Here is a 20987-nt window from a genome sequence, read left to right on the forward strand (position 1 = left end):
AAAATGCACACTTCTGACACATTTCTACATATTCTGTCTATTCCCATTCAGTCATCTCACCTGGTGCAGGAGGAACAGAAACAGGAGTGTTTGCAGAGCTCTCATCTTCGATGACTTCTCGACTTATTCAAAACGAGCGGCGCTTAAATCCTCTCTGGAAGATTTGGAGAGGGACAGACGCGCATGCCGTTGAAACATTGCTGTAATCACCTGCGAGAAAAGTGGCAAAATTTACGATGTTAAATCACTCCGAATCCCTTTGTTCAATTTGGGAAGACCCCAAAGATTGTGCATTTGAACCTTATCTTTTAGAAGAAAATAAAAACTTTCCCTTACCGGTTTTTCAAACGTAATACCTTACTTTGTTGGGTAAGGCGGTTGCAATCATCCTTGTTCAATCCACTCTCGGGAAAGAGTCCTAAAATCCCTCAAACGTCTCCGTCTCTCTGGATGCTGAGTGAATTTTCCCTGAGCAGCTGGGACACTTGGATCTCTCTACAAACAAGGTGTTACATTCAGCAGAAACAACACTCCTCTAAGTTGCGATTCAAGCCAGACCGAAATAGCCTGACGACTATATTTTCTCCCACTTCCCGAGTAATGATTTTAATAAGATGACGATGCGCGCGGCAAAGTGAGCCCGGGTCCCAGTGACAGGACTGCAGCCAGTCACAGCAGTCCGCTCGCTGTGCGCTGCTCAGCTCTACTTGATTTCAGTGCGCAAAATCCTCCGCTGCGCGTCTGGAGACTCCAAGGTCGGCGCGCATCCGCGCAGAGAGTCAGACCAAAGATCTACCTTTTGAAGTCTCACTCTCTCCGTGCAGGAGACAAGTAAGAGGCTTGATGTCACTGTTAACAGGTTTTGTTCCGCAACATGTCCACGTTTTTAACCCTTTAGACGTGTGATAAAAAGCAAGATGCTTCTGCAACTCAGTTTTCACTGTGCTTTATTTGTTACCGATGAGAACACATTAGATTTAAAGTGAACATAACTATGGCTGCACCTTGTGAGATGTTACTGAAGGTTTGGCAGAATGCATGCACAACTTTTTAGTATTTTAAATCACACTATCAAGACTTCCAACTTGCAAACACAGTTATATCTGCAGGGCTGTTTGAATAATGCCAGTAACAAAAAAAAAACAATGGCGAGTGATCTTTATTCATTTGAGAAGTGGCTGACGCAGCAGCCCTGACCACACAGTGCACAGCTAAAGGTCAAGAGCTGTGCTGATGGCTGAACAAAGGCAATTTAACACTCTCACTGTGGAAAAGAATGGAATTTAGGGATCTGTGTGACTCTGGCGCCACCATGTGGTTACAGCCAAACACCTCACTTTACAGAGACAACTTGCAGTTCGTTTGCAGGTGAAATTGATAAGTGGTACACATTTAACAACTTCAAAACCTGGATTTACTTTTCTTGTGCTGCTTTCAGACACCTTTCCTAACTGTTTAAACCACTTAACCTGAGCAAATTGGTAGCCTTTTTTTGCATTTTCAATAAAATGCAACAATAGGCAATGAGCAACTTGGTAAGAAATGTTCCACAAATTGCAAGAAAGTAGAGATAGAAAATTATTTTAAAAGAGCTAAGGAAAAAGGAAAAGCTAGGGAAAACTTTACATTTTCTTAACATATTTAAAATGGTATAATAAGTTTTAAGCACTTTGTTTAAAACTAATTTTCACATAATTTTCTTGTGCTTTTTTACTAATTTCTTACTGATTCTTGGGTCACTTGCTGTTTAATTGCACCTTGCCTTCCTCCCATGTTTTTGAAAGATATCAAGCCAATTTGCTCAGGGTTCAAGGGGTGAAACCTTCAGGTTAAATCCTGCAGTCTACACAATCTGGTTCATATTACAGAGGTTAAACACCAGGTCAGCCATTAGAAAGTATCGACAGGGTGTCAAAATTTTTTAAATCAGGCCCCTCTTAACACCAACTCCAGCACCGCCAATGGAGTATAGACCTTTGCATTGGTCCCCCTTGGCCTTAGGATCATGGTCATCAGTGAGCTTTAATGGCTGTTTTAATGGCTGCTCAAGTCAAGCGATTGAAGACTTGTGTTAGAGACAGTAAGGTAATACAGGCGAAATATAAAGGTGAGACAACGAAACACAAGAAGAGCAGTTCAGAACAAAATGTTGCTGATTGCAGCACCGTGGCAGTATCAATTCACTGAGGAGGGATCTTATTATTTATTTCTTTTTCTTTCCACTGAATGCCACAAAAAAAGTTTGATTCATTGCAATGCCTGCCATCCTCTCTATGGGAATAGTCGCTGGGTGCAAAAAATAACACCAACAAATTTCAGATTGTTTATTTGAAGTGCAGATTAACTGAGTAAAGCTGCCCTGTAACTCAGTGGTTCCCTACTGGTCAGACCACAGTGTCTGTATTTCTCTTTAGTCATTAGTTCATGGTCCACACATTCAATTTATTTCCAAATGTTCAGTTTTATTTAATAAATGTAAACAACAGGCCAACAATTAGCTAAGAACACAAATAAATAAAACTTGCAAGAGTAAATAGAAATGGCATTTCAAAATAAAAGCTCTGTGCCGGAAATTCACTATACATAAAGTGGAGTGGGTTTTTTATTGTTTTTGTTTTGTTTTGTTTTGTTTTGTTTTTACAAACCTGACAGGCTCAAGAGACACTCACAGTCCATTTAGAATGGACCCACGACCCACTTTGAGACCACAACCCAAAAACACACTTTATTATGAAGTACAGAACTACAGACTCTGCAAAGGGCCTGATTTACCATGCCAGCCTTTTTCCCCAGTATTCCACTACTTTATTGCCCTGTTCTTAGTATTATTTGGCCTATCAACATGTTGTTCCTTTGTCAGCTTTTTATGTCACTTGTCTTTTTGGTTGCAGTGCTATTTATTTAGCAAGTGTTATGTAATGTAATGTTATGTTATGTATTTTATTCTTATAAAATGTTTTATTTCATTCTCTTCTAAGCTCACATGTTGTTTACATTTTGTGAAATAAAACACATTTTGTGAAATAAAATTAAAATAAAATGTGGTAATTTATCTTAGATGTGTACCTTGAACAAATGATTAAAGAGAAATCTGGACCACATGGCTGGACCAGTTGGAAACCACAAAGTGCCACTTTGTAGTACTAAATGACCCTCTCATATGAAAGTGTGTATTTGCTTTGGCTGTTTATTGAGGCTAGAATTGCATGCAGGCATACCAAATCAGATTGTTTTAGTAAGACTGATTCTACAGTGTGCTGATCAGATACTGTTCCAAACTGGAGTAACAAAAAAATCTCATCAGAGACTCGCCCACATTTACATGTTTGAGTCAAAGCAGGAGAAGAATAACCTTTTTTTCCCCAAAGAATAAACATGAAGACCATGACATCTGTAAACTACAAACATTTATACAGTCTTTACGGTTAGGATGAATATGGCTTTTGCAAATACTTTTCATGATAAGTTAAGTGCAAATAAATGATGAATGATAGAAAAGAAAGAAACAAGAAACAGAAAATTTCCACTCGGGGGTGTCTTGATGGATTTGGCACCACCGTCTGGTTGAACAGTACCATCTCCTCAGTTTGCAGCAACATCAAAACTACATTAGCACAAGAGTTGCTTATAAAGGGCTTATTTTTTTTGTTTTTGTATGTCTTCAAAGCACTTAAGAAGTCAGATGTTTCTCTTGTTTGAACATTTTAATTAAAATTATAATGTGACTGAAAACATGTCTGTCAGGAAATTCTTAAAAAGTGAACATAACTGGCACAAATTGTGCAAGTGAATAGTCCCTGAAAGCAGTTTGTATTGATATGAAATTAATTATGGTTTTTATTTGGTTGTGCAGGCAGAGTAACTGACAGGCATCAGCTTGGATGCAAACTGACAAGTAACGCACGGTATCATCCTATTTTCCAAAGTGGCACATTTCATCAGGTTGTCAACATGTTTTCCTGTTTGTTAATTTTGTAGCCGGACTCTTAGCTTTTATGAGCATGTTAGAGTTTCATTCATAATAGGCTTTGTTCTACATTTATGACAACCTGTCTATGAGCTTCATTATGTTGTTTGGAGCTGAAAATGTTTATTATATGAAAACTGTCACGTAGTGATTACATAGAAAGTTGCAACTGCTCATCCTGGTTCTCAAGAAAGTTTTAAAAATATTTCTCAATCCAAAGTAACACACAGCCGTTCTCAAAGGCCTGGACAGTGGCGCCGCCAAGGGGTGGCCATGGTGGGCCACTGTCCCTCTTGTAAAAAAGAATTGAAAATAACTGAAAGCCTCTGTGCAGTTAGATTTGTTAGGTTCCATATTTAAATTTACTTTAACAGCATAATCGAATTCTGAAATTCAGTTATTACTTTTGGTTTTAGTGTGCCAATCTAAGATTGTCAGTGGCCCCCTCTGACCAACCCTATGAAGAATTTATGGGGTGCCACTGGCCCCTAAAAGGAACAAAGCCTTCTAACTATATAAGGTGGTCCAGTTTAAGACTTAGGGACTGAAACTCCACATCCACACAAGTGGCCGCGGAGTTGTTGAATAGTATTTTGATGAATTACAACATTTGTGTGGTAGGAAGTTCTTGCGTCTGGATGCCAATGCAAAATTAAAGTAACGTCTTTCATGTTGTATTCATATGGAGAACGACAGTGCATATCAACACAAACAGCCCCTTTTATCCTTATCCCCTTTTATTCCTTTGTAAAGACAGAACTGAGCAAAAAAGGGGGAAATACATAAAGTCTGACTGTGTTGTAAGGATGCAACATAACCACCGTTTGTTAAAGAAATGGATCCTCTGTGCACTTTTCCTGCATAGTCATGAAATCACAGCATTCAGCCATGATGAGCAGATTCTGAGACAGAACTCACACAAAGTCAATGTTCACATCCTACTGTATATATAATGTTTTGCTTTATGATGTATGTGGTGCACTGTGCAGAACAAAAAGCTTTGGCCATGAACCCAATAAAATAGAGGAAAACTTCCTAATGTGTTTCTGAACTGTGTGATATTGTACGTACAATTTAAAAAAATAATAATTATAGGGATACCAAACTAACACAAGACCCTAAGTCCACATGGATGCTAAAATGCCAATAACGCTATGCTGATGCTTATAATGTTTGCTGGTTTCATCTTAGTTTAGTGTGTTAACATGCAAACATTTTCTAATATGCCCTTCACCAAAAGTGCTGCAGTAGTTTGGGTTTGGCTGATGGACGATGTCCATCACCAACCACTGAGTCCAACATTGTGATTTAAAAGGGGACCAGAACATGGGTGAGCATTGGCACTAATTGCATTCATTGTGTGTTTTTGGTTTTGAATTAACTGGTAAAGGAAAACAAAACATCAGGCCATCAGTCACTCTGCCTTAATTTATAAACACCCATTCATACCAACTTCTCACCATATGTATATGCAGCCAGCTACAGGGATTTTCAGGTGTGGGATGAAATCATCCCTGCTAGCTCTCATGTTGGTTATTTATTAAAACATCATTTAACTCTTTGAAACCTGAGTAATCTGGTTTAAAGGCAATAAGCAATGAAAGTAGAAATGACCCAAAAATTAGCAAGAAATTAGTAAAAATTTAAATATTTACACACACACACACACACACACACACACACACGCGCGTGTGTGTGTGTGTGTGTGTGTGTGTGTGTGTGTGTAAGAAAATTATTTGAAAATATAAAAAAAAACAAAAAGGAAAGGAAAGGAAAACTAAAAGGAAATGACCTGGAAAAAGTACTTAAATGTTAAAACAATTCTGTCACTTCATTTTAAATATGTAATTATAAATGTTGTTTTTTTTCCTAGCTTATTTCTCTTTTCCAAGACACTTTTCCCTAGCTTTTTAAAAATAATTTTCTAAATCTATTAATTTCTTGAAATTTGTGGGACATCTCAAACCAAGTTTCTTTTTTTTTGTCTTTTTTACCATGTTTTTGAAAGAAATCACAGCAATTTGCTCCGGGTTCAAAGGTTTATATACTCGTAAAAGGCATCTGACAGCAGCACAAGAAAAGTGATGTCTCTCCAGTTTTCAAAGGCTTAAACAACTGCAGTGCTATAGGTTCAGTGTTTGTGTAGAAGAAAGGAAGTTCCAAGACTGGAGAGATGGGAGTGAAGACAGGTCAAGGACATGATGAATGTGTGTCTACAGCTCCCACAGACTCCTCCACTCTTCTCACGCAGTTATATATTGCGCAAGAGCCTAATTTTCCCTACGTGCAAAGCATTCAAAGTTACTTCAGTTGCCGTTCTGCTCGTAAAGTTGCTACAAGAGACTAGGCATTGAGTTCAGGTACAACAGCCAGGTTCAGGCTGGAAGTAGAAGAATGACACTTAACGCATCAGTATGCTCTTAACAAACTAGCTTGTACATTTGAAGGGAAGTGTTGTAATAGTATTCAATTTCTATGTGAAATGGGCATGGCTGTAGGATTATTTATTTCATAAACTTACAGAACCCCCTAGATTTCTCGTAGGGAGGGACCTTCAGACCGTGTATGACCATCCAACTATTATTTTAAATAAAGCATATTGACACCTTTACATTATATCCACACTAATCAAATTAAAAGTGCAAATTCAGATAAAAATCTTTCCTCACTGAAATATCTAAACAATAAAACCAGTTACATTTCTCACATTTCAGTCTGCAAACACCAAAACTGTAACAAGTTTGACCGATGCAGCCTGGTTACTCTGTCTAGTTTTTAACTGTCCCCAAACGTGTCTGGACAAGCTAATGCCATAACATTAGACTTGCTTTTTCCAGAATTATCCACTCTGGAGATGATTTCAAAAAGCTGCATGTTCAAGTGTTAAAAGCGTGCTTGGTGGGGACAGAGGGCTAAAAACAGAAAAAGGGCATGTGTTTTCATATTTACTTAGATTTGTGTGGTTGTTATCTTAAAAATAACAGTATCTGTTAATAGAATGGGTGGTCATTCACTGAAATGTGTAAAAGCATGTGTGTTTTCCTGACAGGTAGTATTTTACACTGAGTGAAAACAACACAGGGAGAGAACATGTCATCTTCTACATGCCAATGTCAGCTTGTGTCAGTCTTTTCATCTTTCTCGTTTTGGTTCACTTAAAATATATGCTAATGTACTTTTTAGTCCATCCTTGTAGTAATGTAATTTTGTGTTTATATTACTTGATTGTTTGTTTTGGAGTTGTATATTTCAATTTTGTATTTTTGCTCTATGTTGTCTGTCTGTAACTTATCAACATAAGCTGCCAGGACACTCTTGAGGTTTTTTTTTTTTTTTCTGGTCAAATAAGATTGAATAAAAATAAACTACAGAAAACTAAAACTAAAAAAAAACATTCTAGGATATTTTCATTGCTCTTAATGAATTTAGATGAGCAAATACCTTATTTGATTTCTCTATCATTGCAACAGTTTGTCTCATGAAGGGTTTCCCAAGGCAAAGCAAGTTGTAACCGAGGATAAAATTCCACAAAGTACATTGTTGGTTTGATGTTATCATCCCCCCTCCAAAGAGGAGGGTGTCGGTTTCATATTACAACTGGCTTTGCACGGCATCATGGTTGTAGGTATACATGTGCGTGTGAGTGAAGGGAGTGAAGACAAAGAGGTAGAAAGAGGGCACATGCAATGGCCCACTTACACGCATTTGCTTTCCAGGGGGAGGAGAGAAGGAGCAGCCTAAGTAAACAGAGGACTTTGCACTCATCATTCAGCAGTACAAGTTGCAGACATGCAAAACCACCATGACTTGCAAGTCTTACTGATAGTTAAAGTCTACTTCTGGATGACGAAAAAATAAAACTACAAACAGAAAATGCAATTAACATGATGTTTAAATGAATGAGGACAAATATTTTTTGATGTCCCAAGAGTTTATTTCCTTCAGCATATTAAATTGGATAAACACACAGTTTTACAATACTTAGACTTCACATACCATAACAAAAGTGAATTGCAACGTATAATTTAAAAGATGAAAGTTTATATCACTTGCAAATTTGTTGAGTGTTATATCTAAGGAAAGACGTGAAGTGAAAAGAACATAGGCAAAGTCCCATAAGAGAATTATTATCTACAGACCAACTCTGTGTACCAGACTTCTCCACAAAGTCCACTGGGAATCTTCACTCCCTCTGTCTTCCTATGGTTACATAATAGCCCACTTGCAAACATAGCGTCAACTTCCTACAGATTCTTAAACACACATTCACTCACACACACATAAAGCCACCTCTGAGCAACAGCTACCACCAGTTCTTCCTAGGAGCCAGCTTGCAGCAGAGAGAAGAGGCAATGAGCAGCGGGGTGTGGTTTCCTGCACTAGGACTGGTGGCCTGGCTCTGCTGCCTCAGTCTGGGGCCCGTTCAGGGGGGGAAGGTCCTAGTCGTGCCTGTGGATGGGAGTCACTGGCTCAGCATGAAGATACTGGTGAAGGAGCTCAGCAACAGGGGCCATGAGATCGTTACGCTGGTGCCTGAGAGCAGCCTGTTGATCCATGGCTCGGAGGACTATAAGACTGAGATCTACCAAGTGTCTTATACCAAAGCTGAACTGGATGGGAAATTCAATGAGCTGAAGGATGGTGTGTTCCTCAAGCCTCCAGCAATCACAGATTTGTTTATAAATGTGCAGCGTTTGGTTAACTTTACTTCAATGCAAGTGAAAGGCTGCGAGAGTTTGCTGAACAACCAGCCTCTAATGAGTCGACTGAAGGGAGCAGGCTTCAATGCTGTGCTTACAGATCCCTTCCTTCCTTGCGGGACCATCCTTGGACATGTCTTTTCCATTCCAGTGATTTATTTCCTGCGTGGACTTCCATGTGAGCTGGACAGAAGAGCTAACCAGTGCCCCTCTCCTCCTTCCTACATTCCCGTGGCTTTCTCTGGCAACTCAGACATCATGACCTTCCCACAGAGAGTCAAAAACATGCTCATGACTTTTTTGGAGTCTTACTTGTGCAAAATCATGTATGCCAGCTTTGATGATCTGGCCATCAGGTATGTGGGAGACAACATAACCTTCAAAGACCTTCTTAGTCATGGTGCTATTTGGCTTCTCCGATATGACTTTGTTTTTGAATGGCCCAGACCACTCATGCCAAACATGGTTTTTATTGGAGGTATCAACTGTGCAAAGAAAGCTCCTCTGCCAGCGGTGAGTATTCAAAGAATGCATGCTAGAGTAACAAGCAGGCATCACATCTGGATTCACTTAAGTATTGTATGTACTTGCTTTGTATTGATTCAGGTTAAAGCAACTCGTTAGATATTTATGTAATAAAAACTACACTGAAAACCATAAAAATACACAGTTCTTTTACATTACCAACTGCTAAAATGACAATGTATAATATGAAAGAATAACTACAACTAGAACCACAACAATCCACCATTGCATTTAGAATCTGTATGATAAGAACATTTTTAGTCTTATATAAGGTCCAACTTTCATTGTGCATGCGGTTGTAAAAAGCAAATTTCCTCCTGCCTTCTTAAGATTTGAGTTAGTTAGAACAACAAATCGGCCAATATATGTATCTTTGTAGGTCAATTCTTTTTAAATGCAGCGCAGAAAAGCCAGTAATAAGGTTGATGTTTGATATTTAGTTATGATATTAAGTGTCTCCATTACATAAAGCAATCATATGTTTGTCACAATTCATTAAAAGCAACAAACTTAAGGCACCCTTACTAAAAATGTTCATGTAAAAAATAGATTTTGTTGACTTTTAATTATTGTCATTGATTGTTATTGGTACCAACCTATTATTATTATTATTATTAGTAGTAGTAGTATCATCATAATTATTATTATATCCCATACAATGTTTTTAAAAATACATGGGTTATACATTTCAAGGACCTTCTGAATATTCCAGTGTTATACAACACATAATGAGGACTTTATTAACCACAAGAGAGTATTTTTTTACCTTTGAACTGAATATGGATATCAATGTCTCAGGAGGATAACATGTGCTGTGATAAAACTGTAAAGATTCTTTTGACTGGTTATAATGATTTACAAACAATTGGCTCACAAGGTTGTGAAACAACAGATTTGTTTACTCTTATGGACAATTCAGTGTGTGAGCTTTGAGCCAGGAAAAGCTGATTTGTGGACTATGACCAGCATAATCTAAAACAAGAAGTGAGAGGCCCTGTTGTGTCAACAGAAATTAAGTAGGCCTATTCACTAAGAGCAAAGGGTGTGTTGACATAGCAAAAGCAAGATAATGCTTCTAATATAATTGCATCAGGTGGATCTGTGCTGAATACAGTGACTACATTTGTTTGCACAAAATATTCTGTTTTTTGCCTTTATTCTGAAAATGCCAGTATTCCTATATTACAATTAACATGCCCAACAATGGAAAAGTGGAACTGCCATCACTTCCAATCCAATGTCAATTTCGATCTGAATATGCTCTTAACATGAACAGCATCAAATTCAGAATATTGTCATATTCAGAATATTAATGTGAAGTAAATATACCCATTTTGATCAAAGAACTCCCTGTTATGTTTGAAAGTAATGTGTCAAAGCAGTATTCAGATGGCTGTGACACAATGGCTGCACCTTCATATAAAAAAGCTGGTGCACTTTGGTCACTATCCACTCGTTCTAACTTTTTTTATGTGCATACATACATAAAATCTCAAAATTTGGAATTTTTCAACTAATTTTTGTGTCTTTTCTAATGTCCCTGCAGGACCTAGAGGAGTTTGTGGAAGGCTCAGGAGACGACGGCTTTATCGTTTTTACAATGGGCTCAATGGTGGACAACATGCCTGAGGAGAAGGCAAAACAGTTCTTTGACGCCTTTCTGCAAATTCCTCAAAGGGTAATAGTAGCCATAACAGATGTAATAAGTTTACTTTGATTAAATCCAATAACCTTCATCAGTTTATGCAACTGATTACTTTTCTCAGAGCCCTAATCTAATCAGTCTGAACCATGGGACTTTGTCCCCTGCCCTGCTTTATTGTTAACATGCCAAATGTCAGTTCAATACATGACCAGTTTGCACATATTCAAAAAAGAGGTATTATTTCTGTTTTAGGTTGTTTGGAGATACATCGGCCCTGTACCTGGAGATTTACCCAAAAATGTCAGACTTATGAAGTGGTTACCTCAGAATGATCTCCTAGGTGTGTTTAGTTTCATTTATACAGTATTGCTATCCTGTTAAAAAAAAATTAACTAATCAGAATATTTTCTAAAAAATTAACTACAACTGGTTTCTGGTGGACTGGACCTGTAATTGTGTGTTTCTGTGCTCCTCAGCTCATCCCAAAGCTAAAGCCTTCATCACTCATGGAGGTACCCACGGTATCTACGAGGGTATCTGTAATGCTGTACCGATGCTGATGTTTCCACTGTTCGGGGACCAGGGAGACAACGTACATCGCATGGTGTCACGTGGTGTTGCAGAGAAACTCAAAATTTATGACATGACGACTGAAATGCTGTTGACTGCACTAAATAAAATCATCCATGACAAAAGGTAAGACAACTGGATGTTAATTAAAAAGAACAGTCTCTCAGTTGAACAGGGAAGTCATAAAAATTCACCATCAAAAAAAGGTGGAGTTTTCTTGTAAACAAACAAAATGTGTGTTAACATTCAGAGTGTATGTGTGAGCTCTGTGGCCAGAGATATACTTGCTTTTTAACCAAGTAGCTACATCGTGAATGTAATTGTTCACATACTTGCCCATGTACCACATGTGCTACTAGAGGGTTCCACTAGAGGGCACACCAAAGAACTCAGATTGTATAAAAGGTCCAGATTTGCAAGATGTAAACAATGAACATGGTGACACTCTTGGAGGTTGCTGTAGCCTATTGTTCATACTGAGATCATGGCAGAAAAAGTGAAAGCAATGCCATCACAGATGCTAAGTAAAAGGCCCCTGTATGTAACACTGTCCCTACCGTTCATAATTGTTTTGCATCTTGTGTACACGTAGCATTAATTTGAGGATGTGCACAACCAATGCTTCAAACCAGGCTCCCAGGAATGCTGCTCAATTTTTCTCAGTGCCCCCTTGCACTATTGCAGCAGATAAATCCCCTGTAGCCCAAAATCTGAGACGACACCTTAAACTGCAAACTGCATTTGGGACCCTTTTGATCATGAATTTTGATACATGGAGATTTTAATAATTGTAAAACTTGTAAAATTGTAAAATCCATGTGCACAAAGTAGTGGGAGACATAATGCAGAAGTAAACCTGAAAGCTAGAAGCTTTTATGGCATAGGCTACCCAGGTGAGCAACTCTATTTCAATGTAGGCACCATCTTGTCATAATTATACATCTATGTTCCAGATGGACACAGGATACACAAGGAAACCATCATGTGAACGTATAATTTGCAAAGCCATTGTTTTTACATATTTTTAAATATTCCATTGACTCCACCCATACTAGCCTTTCGGCTTCTTCTTTGTCTTTGCTGCTGCAGTTCTACATACCATGGTGCATTATCTCCACCGATAGATCAGTGGATAGCATGAAACCATAGACGGGACTGTGCACTGTCACCTGTATATGCACGTGTGTCCTTGATGGTGTGTGCCAGATGAACAAAATATGGACCCGCCCATAGAAAAAAAAAATCCCTGTAGATCTGAAACTCTACAGAGATTTGCTTGTGTTATTTGACAAACAGATTTTATTCTCTAAGTATGAAGCTAATAAAAGAATAGGTTTTATTTTAAATACTCATCTGTCAAGTCCTTGCACAACCATGGGCCACCCAGACTGCAAGCGCACAGGTATTTTTTTAACTTATGATGCCTGATTAGACCTCTTATCAGGACTGTGTGGGGGTGAACATCTCCCTCAGTTTTCTGTTTGTTTTCTGGCCTCTTGAGGTTGCCCTGTGAATCTTTTCTTGTAAAGAAACAAAAGTTATGTTTACCTTCATTGTTTCTCACAAGAACATGTTGTGTGTATCCTTCAGGTTTTACGAACGCATTGCATTGACTTTCTCATGAACATTTGCAAAGTCAAGTTTTAAGATATTCTCTTTTTACCACCTATGTTTGTTTCCCAACAGTCACCTTCTTTACTGCATTTGCTTTTCTACTGCTGTGTATTGTGTATTTTTTTCATTTATTTATTTATTTTTGGCATGTCAATATTGAGCTCCACCCAAGATCAAACTGAGCTCATATCAGCATGAAAGAAAATGAGAATGAATGAATGAATGCTACGCTGAAAACACATAAACATGTTTGGAAATAAATAATTATTGCACATATAAAATGGTTCTACTAATGAGATATACTGAAGGCTTTTTGTTGATCATCCTATTAACTTTGTTTTTTCAAACTACTCCTTCTCCCCAGCTACAAAGAAAACATGGTGCAGCTGTCTCAGATTCACCTGGACCGTCCTGTTCAGCCTTTGGACTTGGCTGTTTTCTGGACTGAGTTTGTCATGAGACATAAAGGAGCCGCACACTTACGAGTGGCTGCAAATGACTTAAACTGGATTCAGTACCATTGCCTGGATGTCATCGGCTTTTTTGTCCTCATTATCGTCACAGTTCTGTGGGTGACACTGAAGTGCTGCTTGTGCTGCACCCGCAAGTGTTGCAGAAAGAGGACTGCAAAGAAGAAGCGAGAGTAGCGTTTCCAGTGCAGCAGGCGTCAGTTTTGTAAATTCTCTAATGAATTAACTAATGAAGGTTGGAACACTGCAATGACATTTTAAGATAGTGTGTGTGTGTGTGTGTGTGTGTGTGTGTGTGAAATCTCATCTTAAATGTGTAACTGCATTGTTTTTAACGTGTAACAAGATGCTGGCAATTACTGATTGATGCAATCCTCTGCCAAAAAAGCTTTCAAGCAAATAAAATGTTTGTTTGGTTTTTTTAAACTTTGTCAAAGTTTTGTTTGTTGTATTTTAACCAGGCTAAGAAAAATTACACACACAAAGTACACTCCTTTGGGTGAAATGGTTTTACTGGCTACAGGAGTTAACTTTGGTTATTAAGTGGGTCGAATGCTTTACTTTGTTTTCCAAATGTTTCAATGCTTAATGTACAACACATTGTCAGACAGATAATGCTGCCTGCAGAGATTTTTCCTGTAACATCTCTTCCAGCGATATAACGCCTTTTAGCAGACTTATTGGAGATCCACAGTCTTAGCAACATGAAAAGACAGCTGATCACATTTCTGAAAATAGGCCACAAAGTTGGTGTATCATCTATAACACAGAGATAAAGTAGGATTTACAACTGTTCTACTTTCAAGTTGTATCATTTTGTTACAAATAACTTAATCAGAATTATGTTTTTCTTTAATCAGCTTAGTGGTGTGTTAATACAACTGATTCCAACAATTGCCATTTTTTTCTTACATCGTTTGTCTGCTAGTTAGCATGCTAACAACATGAAATATACTACTACCATGTTTGTTTTTGCCTGTGCTAACTGGCCCCAGTTGCATAATTTATGGGATTTAAATTTGTTGGCTTCCCTTGTGTATCTGAACAGTTGACTGACAACCGATTCTTCTGCATATCATCATGTAGGATTATCCCCTGAAGCAATACCTGGAAGATGATGAGCAATCACTGTCGAGGTTTACCAGGAATGTGTCACAGGGCACTCAGAGGCTGTTATTAGGGAAACAGATGTCTGTTCACTATTTTTTACAAAGCACTGCAAGAGTTTGAACTTGTGACCTTCCAGTCAGAGTTTCCTTTGAGGCCTTCAGGCTGCTGTTAGTTTGCTGGAAGCCAAAGCTTTGCAGATGCGTCATGTAACAGCCAGTTATCTTGCATTTTTGGAGCATCTCCTTTCACTGAAAAAAACCTTGAGACAAGACACCCAACAGAAAACTGCTGTTTTAATGCAGTGGTCACTGTATAGATTTTAGGCTATTGGGCTTTCATAACATGTCGTCTTTCAGAATAGTGGAAAGAAAAAATCCAAAATACACATTTAGGTGTTATAATGCAGATTTATGCTCTGCAAATATAGGCAAAAGGTGCATTTTTTTCCTTATGTAAATAAATGGTTTAATAAGTTACTTAAATAAGTTTCATGGTGACACATATTAGTAAGTTTTACCACAGTGTCTTATTTTTGGTCTAAAATTGTATGGAATTGCAAAGTACATATATTTAAGGGCTTTTAAGGGCTCATATTCATAAAGTTTTTGCAGAGGCATTTCTCCATATATTATTAAAAGCCTGATTTATGGAATATTGTATTCTTAAAACATTGTGAAAATGTATTTTAATTGTTATTGACAGTATTTTCTGATTTATGGAACGAAAAGAAGAGATAGCCAAACTTCTCTCAGTAAAACCTCTGGCTCCAATATGTAAACAAAATGAAATTAGAATTTTGAAACTGACTATCCAGTGTTCATATTTTTGGTCTCGAAATGTATGCAAATCAGTGCATATATCATTAGATAATGCCTCATTTGCATATTTAAACATACAATTTTCAGAAAACACGAATTACAAAAAAATAAAATATAAAATAAATAAAATATTGTATTACTGAAAGTAATCAAATGGGGAAGGTTCAAGATGGTATCTATTAGTTAAAAAAATCCTATTCACCCCTAAAAATCTGTGCCCTGTATTTGTTAGCAAGCACACAAACTGCATACAGAAAATATCACTATTGCCACTGTTAATATCTGTTAATATCTGCCTATGCTATTTTTTTTTTATTATTGTTGAGAATGTACAGTTAGCAGGAAAAAATAATAAGCAACCCAGAGTGCTTCAGTAATCTCAGTTTGGATATTAGTTCCATCGTATTAAATACATCTCTACCAGTGCACTACTATGTTTGTGATATACAGCTGCACCTTTTGTTGTGCAATTTCCCCTCTGTGCCAAATTGCAAAGGATGGGGTCATGCGCATAGAAACCTCATAGCACTTGTAGCACATCTTCCTGTTATTAAGGAAGCTGTTTAACCGTTCACTAAACTGCACAGGAGGCCACTGAAAGAGTGAGTTTGCAAGTTCCTGGTAACTAAACTACTTTTTATGTATTTATTTTACATTTCTCACCTGTTTCATTTGTACACTGTGTAGCAGAGGGCCACTTGGACCATGCAGAGGCTAGAAACCTATCAGATAAAGCCAGGAAGCTGATTAGTGGGATGATGGGCAACAGGTGAGACTGTTGGCTTCAGACAAGGTCCTTTGTTTGCATTCTCCATGTGGTTCTGGAAGAAAAGACTCAAAAAGTTGTGACCGATGGCTAAAATAGAGGTGAAGCACTGACTGACAATTATTTTAGTTTTATTTTAGCATTGCCTATTTTAACCATATTGACTGTATTGTTTTTATTGTTTAGCATCGAGTTGGTGTTGTATTATTTGTAGTTTTAACTTCCTGTCTCCTTGTGTTTTTAGTGCTGCAGCTAGTCAGGTCCTCCATTCGCCGGTGTGGTCAGGTTGCTGGGAGTATGCTCACTCTAGACGGTAACATGGTTTGTGGTGGCACATTTTTATTTCTGTGGTATTTTATTTCAAGTGTGTTTGGGTTTATAATCATATTTTTGCACAGATAGTGCACTCCTAGTGCTCCATCAGTGAATTGTTGACTTCCCAGCTGTAGTACGACTTTCTGTATCTTCATCTTTTCTTTCTTGTGTTTTTAAGAGTTTTGTTGTGACCAGCACTAAGAAAAAAACATCTGCCTTATCAGCATAGCCTCCCAATCTTTTTTTATTCAACTGATAGAGTCTTATACAATATTAAACTCACAATATCCTTTAATATCCAGCTCCGATATCACATAACACTGGACACATCAGAGACTTCATCAGGTCCACCTATTCAAAAGGCCTGTGGGAGTGTATTGTATGCACTTATACCCTGTGAGTTCCCCACTATGAATAAAACCTGTATGAAATCAGAGTAAAAGGTGAGGAATGCCATCAACACTGTTTTGTTAAGTTTAATTATCAAAAATTGTCTATACACAGTATATATAATACAGTATATATACACAATCCACAAATTTGCATATTGTGCCATGTTGCTGTGCCGTGTCAAATGTATTGTGAATATCCCCTCCATCTGTAAGGTGTTGTGTCTGTTGTTCTGCCTGATTGCATGTGAGGGCTAAACATATCCCTCCTTGATAGGAAGGAAAACAAAGCACCACCATAGCAACACTCAATAACCTAGAATGTTTTTTGACTACAATTTATGAGATATTTTTAAATGTGAGTTGAGATGTTAAACTGATGGACTGGGCTTTCCTTTCTTTAGTGTTTTGTTTTGGTTTTGGTTTTTTTGCACACAAAATGCCTATAGCTCCATCTAGTGGTTAGTAGACAGTACAGCATATGCTGCTTATCAGCTCCCTTCAAAAGCCATTGCCGCTCTTTTTTTGTTTCATGCGTTTGATAACACCTGTGCCATGATAGTTTATAAAAAGACATGTGTTGAAGAGTTAGTTCTTCTACATTCCCCGGCCAAGTGTTTGTTTAAATAAAATACAATCTCCACTGGCATACTTGGCAGAACATTTTCATTTGTTAGCTGCTGAAGTTTTAAAATTTAAAATAAAGAACTAATACTAGCTTAAATGGGCATCTTAAAGTACTTAAAATGCTAACATCACATAAGACAAGTTAAATCCTAAACACATACGTCTGTCTTTTGACAAAAAACATCAGATTAATTAGTTCCAGGAAAAAAAACACAAAGGACAGACGTTAGACCTTGATGTGAGTGTGTAATTCAGTGTGGGAGGTGTGACTACCTGTGTTTGCATTGTGGTCACTGCGGCCTTAAGACACAGTTTTCCACTCAAACATTTACCTGCCTGTCACCCCGACTCTCTTCCTTTAGAGTAAATGTAGCTTATGATGAAAACGAGGTAGTTGAGCATTAATATATTTGTGATTACCCACAGCAAATATGGACCTTTGATTTTTTTTTTTTTTTTTTTAGGGCAAGAAATAGATGGTTCAAGTAGTCAGAACCTAAACTCATGTTCACAGCGCATTCAAATCAAGTTTAGAAAGTTTTCTTGAGGATGCATTATTGTTTTGTACCTTAACATAAAATCTCAGTCTCACATGTAAAGACCCAAGGAGTGTTATATAGTGAATAACTACACATTTATATTACTGATGATGAATCAACATATGTCTGGTATTTTTGAGAGGGTCTTGCTCATGCTGCAGTAAGAAAGGTGTGATTCTGTGCAAGAATGACACCTGCCCACAGAGTTTCCGTTGTGTGAGGCTTGACTACAAAAGGAGGTGGTGGTGTTCGGGGGCACAGCCAGACACAACGTTCAGCTTTTGCTCCTGCACAATGACAATGATCCACGCATACTGCATCATATTTTTCTTTCAGCTGCTCTCCCTCACTGGTAAGATTAAATTAAATTCCTTTTAAATGTATTGCCAGTATAGAAGTGACTATATTGTTTAATACTCTTGATAATAATAGCAGACAATTTTTACTATGACTGCAATATTATTTTGCTGTTTTACTTCTGCAATAATAATAATAATAATAATAATAATATCAATTTGGCGGTTGAGAATTTAGTTTTTAGTAGTGTGTTTATTATAAAACCTTCTCTTCTTGTTAAAGGGGCTCCTGAGAGCAGCATAGTGGGTGGCAAGGTTTCAAAGCCTCATTCCAGACCCTACATGGCATCACTCCAGTTTCGTGAAAACCATTCATGTGGCGGTTTTCTTATTCGGGAGGACTTTGTTTTAACTGCAGCACACTGCAAAAGGTGAGTTTATAAGCAATAAAGCAGATACCCAGAATGGCATGAAAAAAGCTTTTGATGCAACAATCAATTAACTAATTAATGGGTTGAATTAAAATATTTTTTTCAATAACTGAATATTTGTCATTTCCAAAATATTAGTAGTTATTAATGCTGTTAGTTTACATACTTTTACTTTACTTATTTTACTTAATAGCCTTTATTTTGACATGTGTAACCCTTTAAAACCTGAGCAAATTGGCTTGATTTCCTTCAAAAGCATGGGAAGAAGGCAATCAGCAAAGAAGAAATGACCCAAACATTAGAGAGACATGAGTAAAAAGGACAAGTACATTACCCCATAATTAGTTCTAAAAGAATGTTTTTGTTTTGTTTTTTAAGTTTAAAAAAAACATAAAATAAAATAAAACCTGTCAAGAATTGACCAGCATAAAGTTCTTAAAAAATTAAATTAATTCCATACTATAACTTTAAATATGTAATTATGACCATTATAAATATAGTTTTTCCCCTACCCCCCTTTTTTCCCAAAGCTTTTTAAAAATAATTCTCTTAATTTACTAGTGTCTTGCACCTCATGAAACATTTCATACCCAGATTTTCATGTTTTTGAAAGAAATTGCACTTTGTTGCTCAGGATTATTCAATACCTGCAAGACGCGTCTGAAAATTGCACAAGAAATGTGATGTCACTTCAAAAATCAAAGGGTTAATGTTGTATCAATGATATATCATATTTAATATAAGCACATAAAGAAAAGACAGAATGATTATTTTTTACCAGGGGTTCTTCGTTATTGATTTTTGATCAAGTAAATCTAAATATTTTTACATTATTTATTCCTTTTTTCAGTGACTCTCAGGCCATGACAGTGGTACTTGGAGCTCATGACATAAGAAAGAAAGAGAAAAGCCAACAAAGGATCCAAGTGGCCAAGTACCATCAACATCCAAAATTCACTGGAGAATACGATTATGATATCATGCTACTTCAGGTAAACTAAAACAGTTTAAAAGTTTATGTCAAAACTTTACATGTAAAATATTTAATCTTAAGGATGCTGCTCAGTTTCATTCTTCCGTCATTTAGACTTAAAGCAGGGAGATTTCAAACATTTGCTCTGAAGCGGGTGTGGGTGTGCAGTTGAGAAACTTAACATAAAAAATCTCAGTGTTGCTTTAAGAGGACATAAACATGCATTGAAATGTGTGAAAAATTATAATCGCTGTTCTACTGTGGTTTCCTTCACAGTTAAAAAAGAATGCCACGCTGAATAGGTATGTGAAGGCCATCCAACTACCAAAGAAAGATGGGAAAATCCCCGCCAACATTAACTGTACTGTTGCTGGCTGGGGCCAAACTGAACCTGGACCCGGAAAGCCTGCCTCAAAAGTACTGAAGGAGACGACAGAGAAGATGCAATTCATCTTTGAGTGCAAAAAAATATGGCAAAAATACTTCAATAGTGATCACATGATATGCACCCAGTTTACCAGAAAGAAGGGAGGGGTTTGCCAGGTAATCTAAAAGTACTGGAAGCAGATAAGTAACCATTATATACAACAAAACAAATCAATAATGCAACAAACACGGAGAAAACAGTCTTTAATTAATTAACAAACAGTGTTTTTTTTTGTTTTTTTTACAGTCTACTAAACTCTCTCTGCTGCTTTTTCCTCAGGGTGACTCCGGCGGACCGCTCATCTGCAACAGCAAGCCTCTCGGAATAACGGCTTTTACCTTGGCAGATGATTGCAACAATCCCAAGTATCCCCATGTCTTCACTAAAATCAACTTCTTTCTGCCCTGGATTAAGAAAGTGATGATGGGATAGGGGAATGTTGCATGAGCCCCTATTTAGGCCGAAAATGATTTTTTTCTTAACTTGCTTGACAAATAACTTGGCTTAGTAAAGCAAACATTTGAAGAATTAATGATCTTTGTTGGAAAAAAAATAGAAAAAAAAGAACAAGAAGAGCATGTTGCTATGTCCTTCTACAACATCTCACTAAAGCCTATTTCTTCATTTAAGAAAACTGTTTAATTCTCTTTCCCAAGATTCATGTGCAAGTTTTATCAACTATGTTCATATTTACGTTCATTATTCCAATAATTATTTTATTAACAATTCTATTTTTGCAGAACAATTTCAAGTCTTAACATAACAGAAGACGAAACAGTACTCAAGGATTTCCATAAAGAAGAAA

General features: G+C 37.2%; 2 protein-coding genes across 2 annotated transcripts; both read left to right on the forward strand.

Moving 5' to 3' along the window:
• Positions 1-8298: 8298 nt before the first annotated feature.
• LOC121950007 (UDP-glucuronosyltransferase-like) lies at positions 8299-13944 on the forward strand. Its single transcript, XM_042495904.1, has 5 exons — positions 8299-9180; positions 10739-10870; positions 11090-11177; positions 11314-11533; positions 13386-13944. The coding sequence occupies exons 1-5, from the start codon at positions 8320-8322 to the stop codon at positions 13666-13668; spliced, it is 1584 nt and encodes a 527-aa protein (XP_042351838.1). The 5' UTR covers positions 8299-8319; the 3' UTR covers positions 13669-13944.
• A 2257-nt stretch (positions 13945-16201) lies between these two features.
• On the forward strand, positions 16202-20614 carry LOC121950664 (granzyme B-like). Its single transcript, XM_042496741.1, has 6 exons — positions 16202-16286; positions 16430-18407; positions 18635-18782; positions 19633-19774; positions 20032-20298; positions 20462-20614. Exons 2-6 carry the CDS (start codon positions 18350-18352, stop codon positions 20612-20614), a joined length of 768 nt encoding a protein of 255 aa, XP_042352675.1. The 5' UTR covers positions 16202-16286; positions 16430-18349.
• Positions 20615-20987: the final 373 nt, after the last annotated feature.

This window comes from Plectropomus leopardus, chromosome 11 (genome assembly GCF_008729295.1).
Source record: "Plectropomus leopardus isolate mb chromosome 11, YSFRI_Pleo_2.0, whole genome shotgun sequence".
Lineage (NCBI taxonomy): Eukaryota > Metazoa > Chordata > Actinopteri > Perciformes > Serranidae > Plectropomus > Plectropomus leopardus.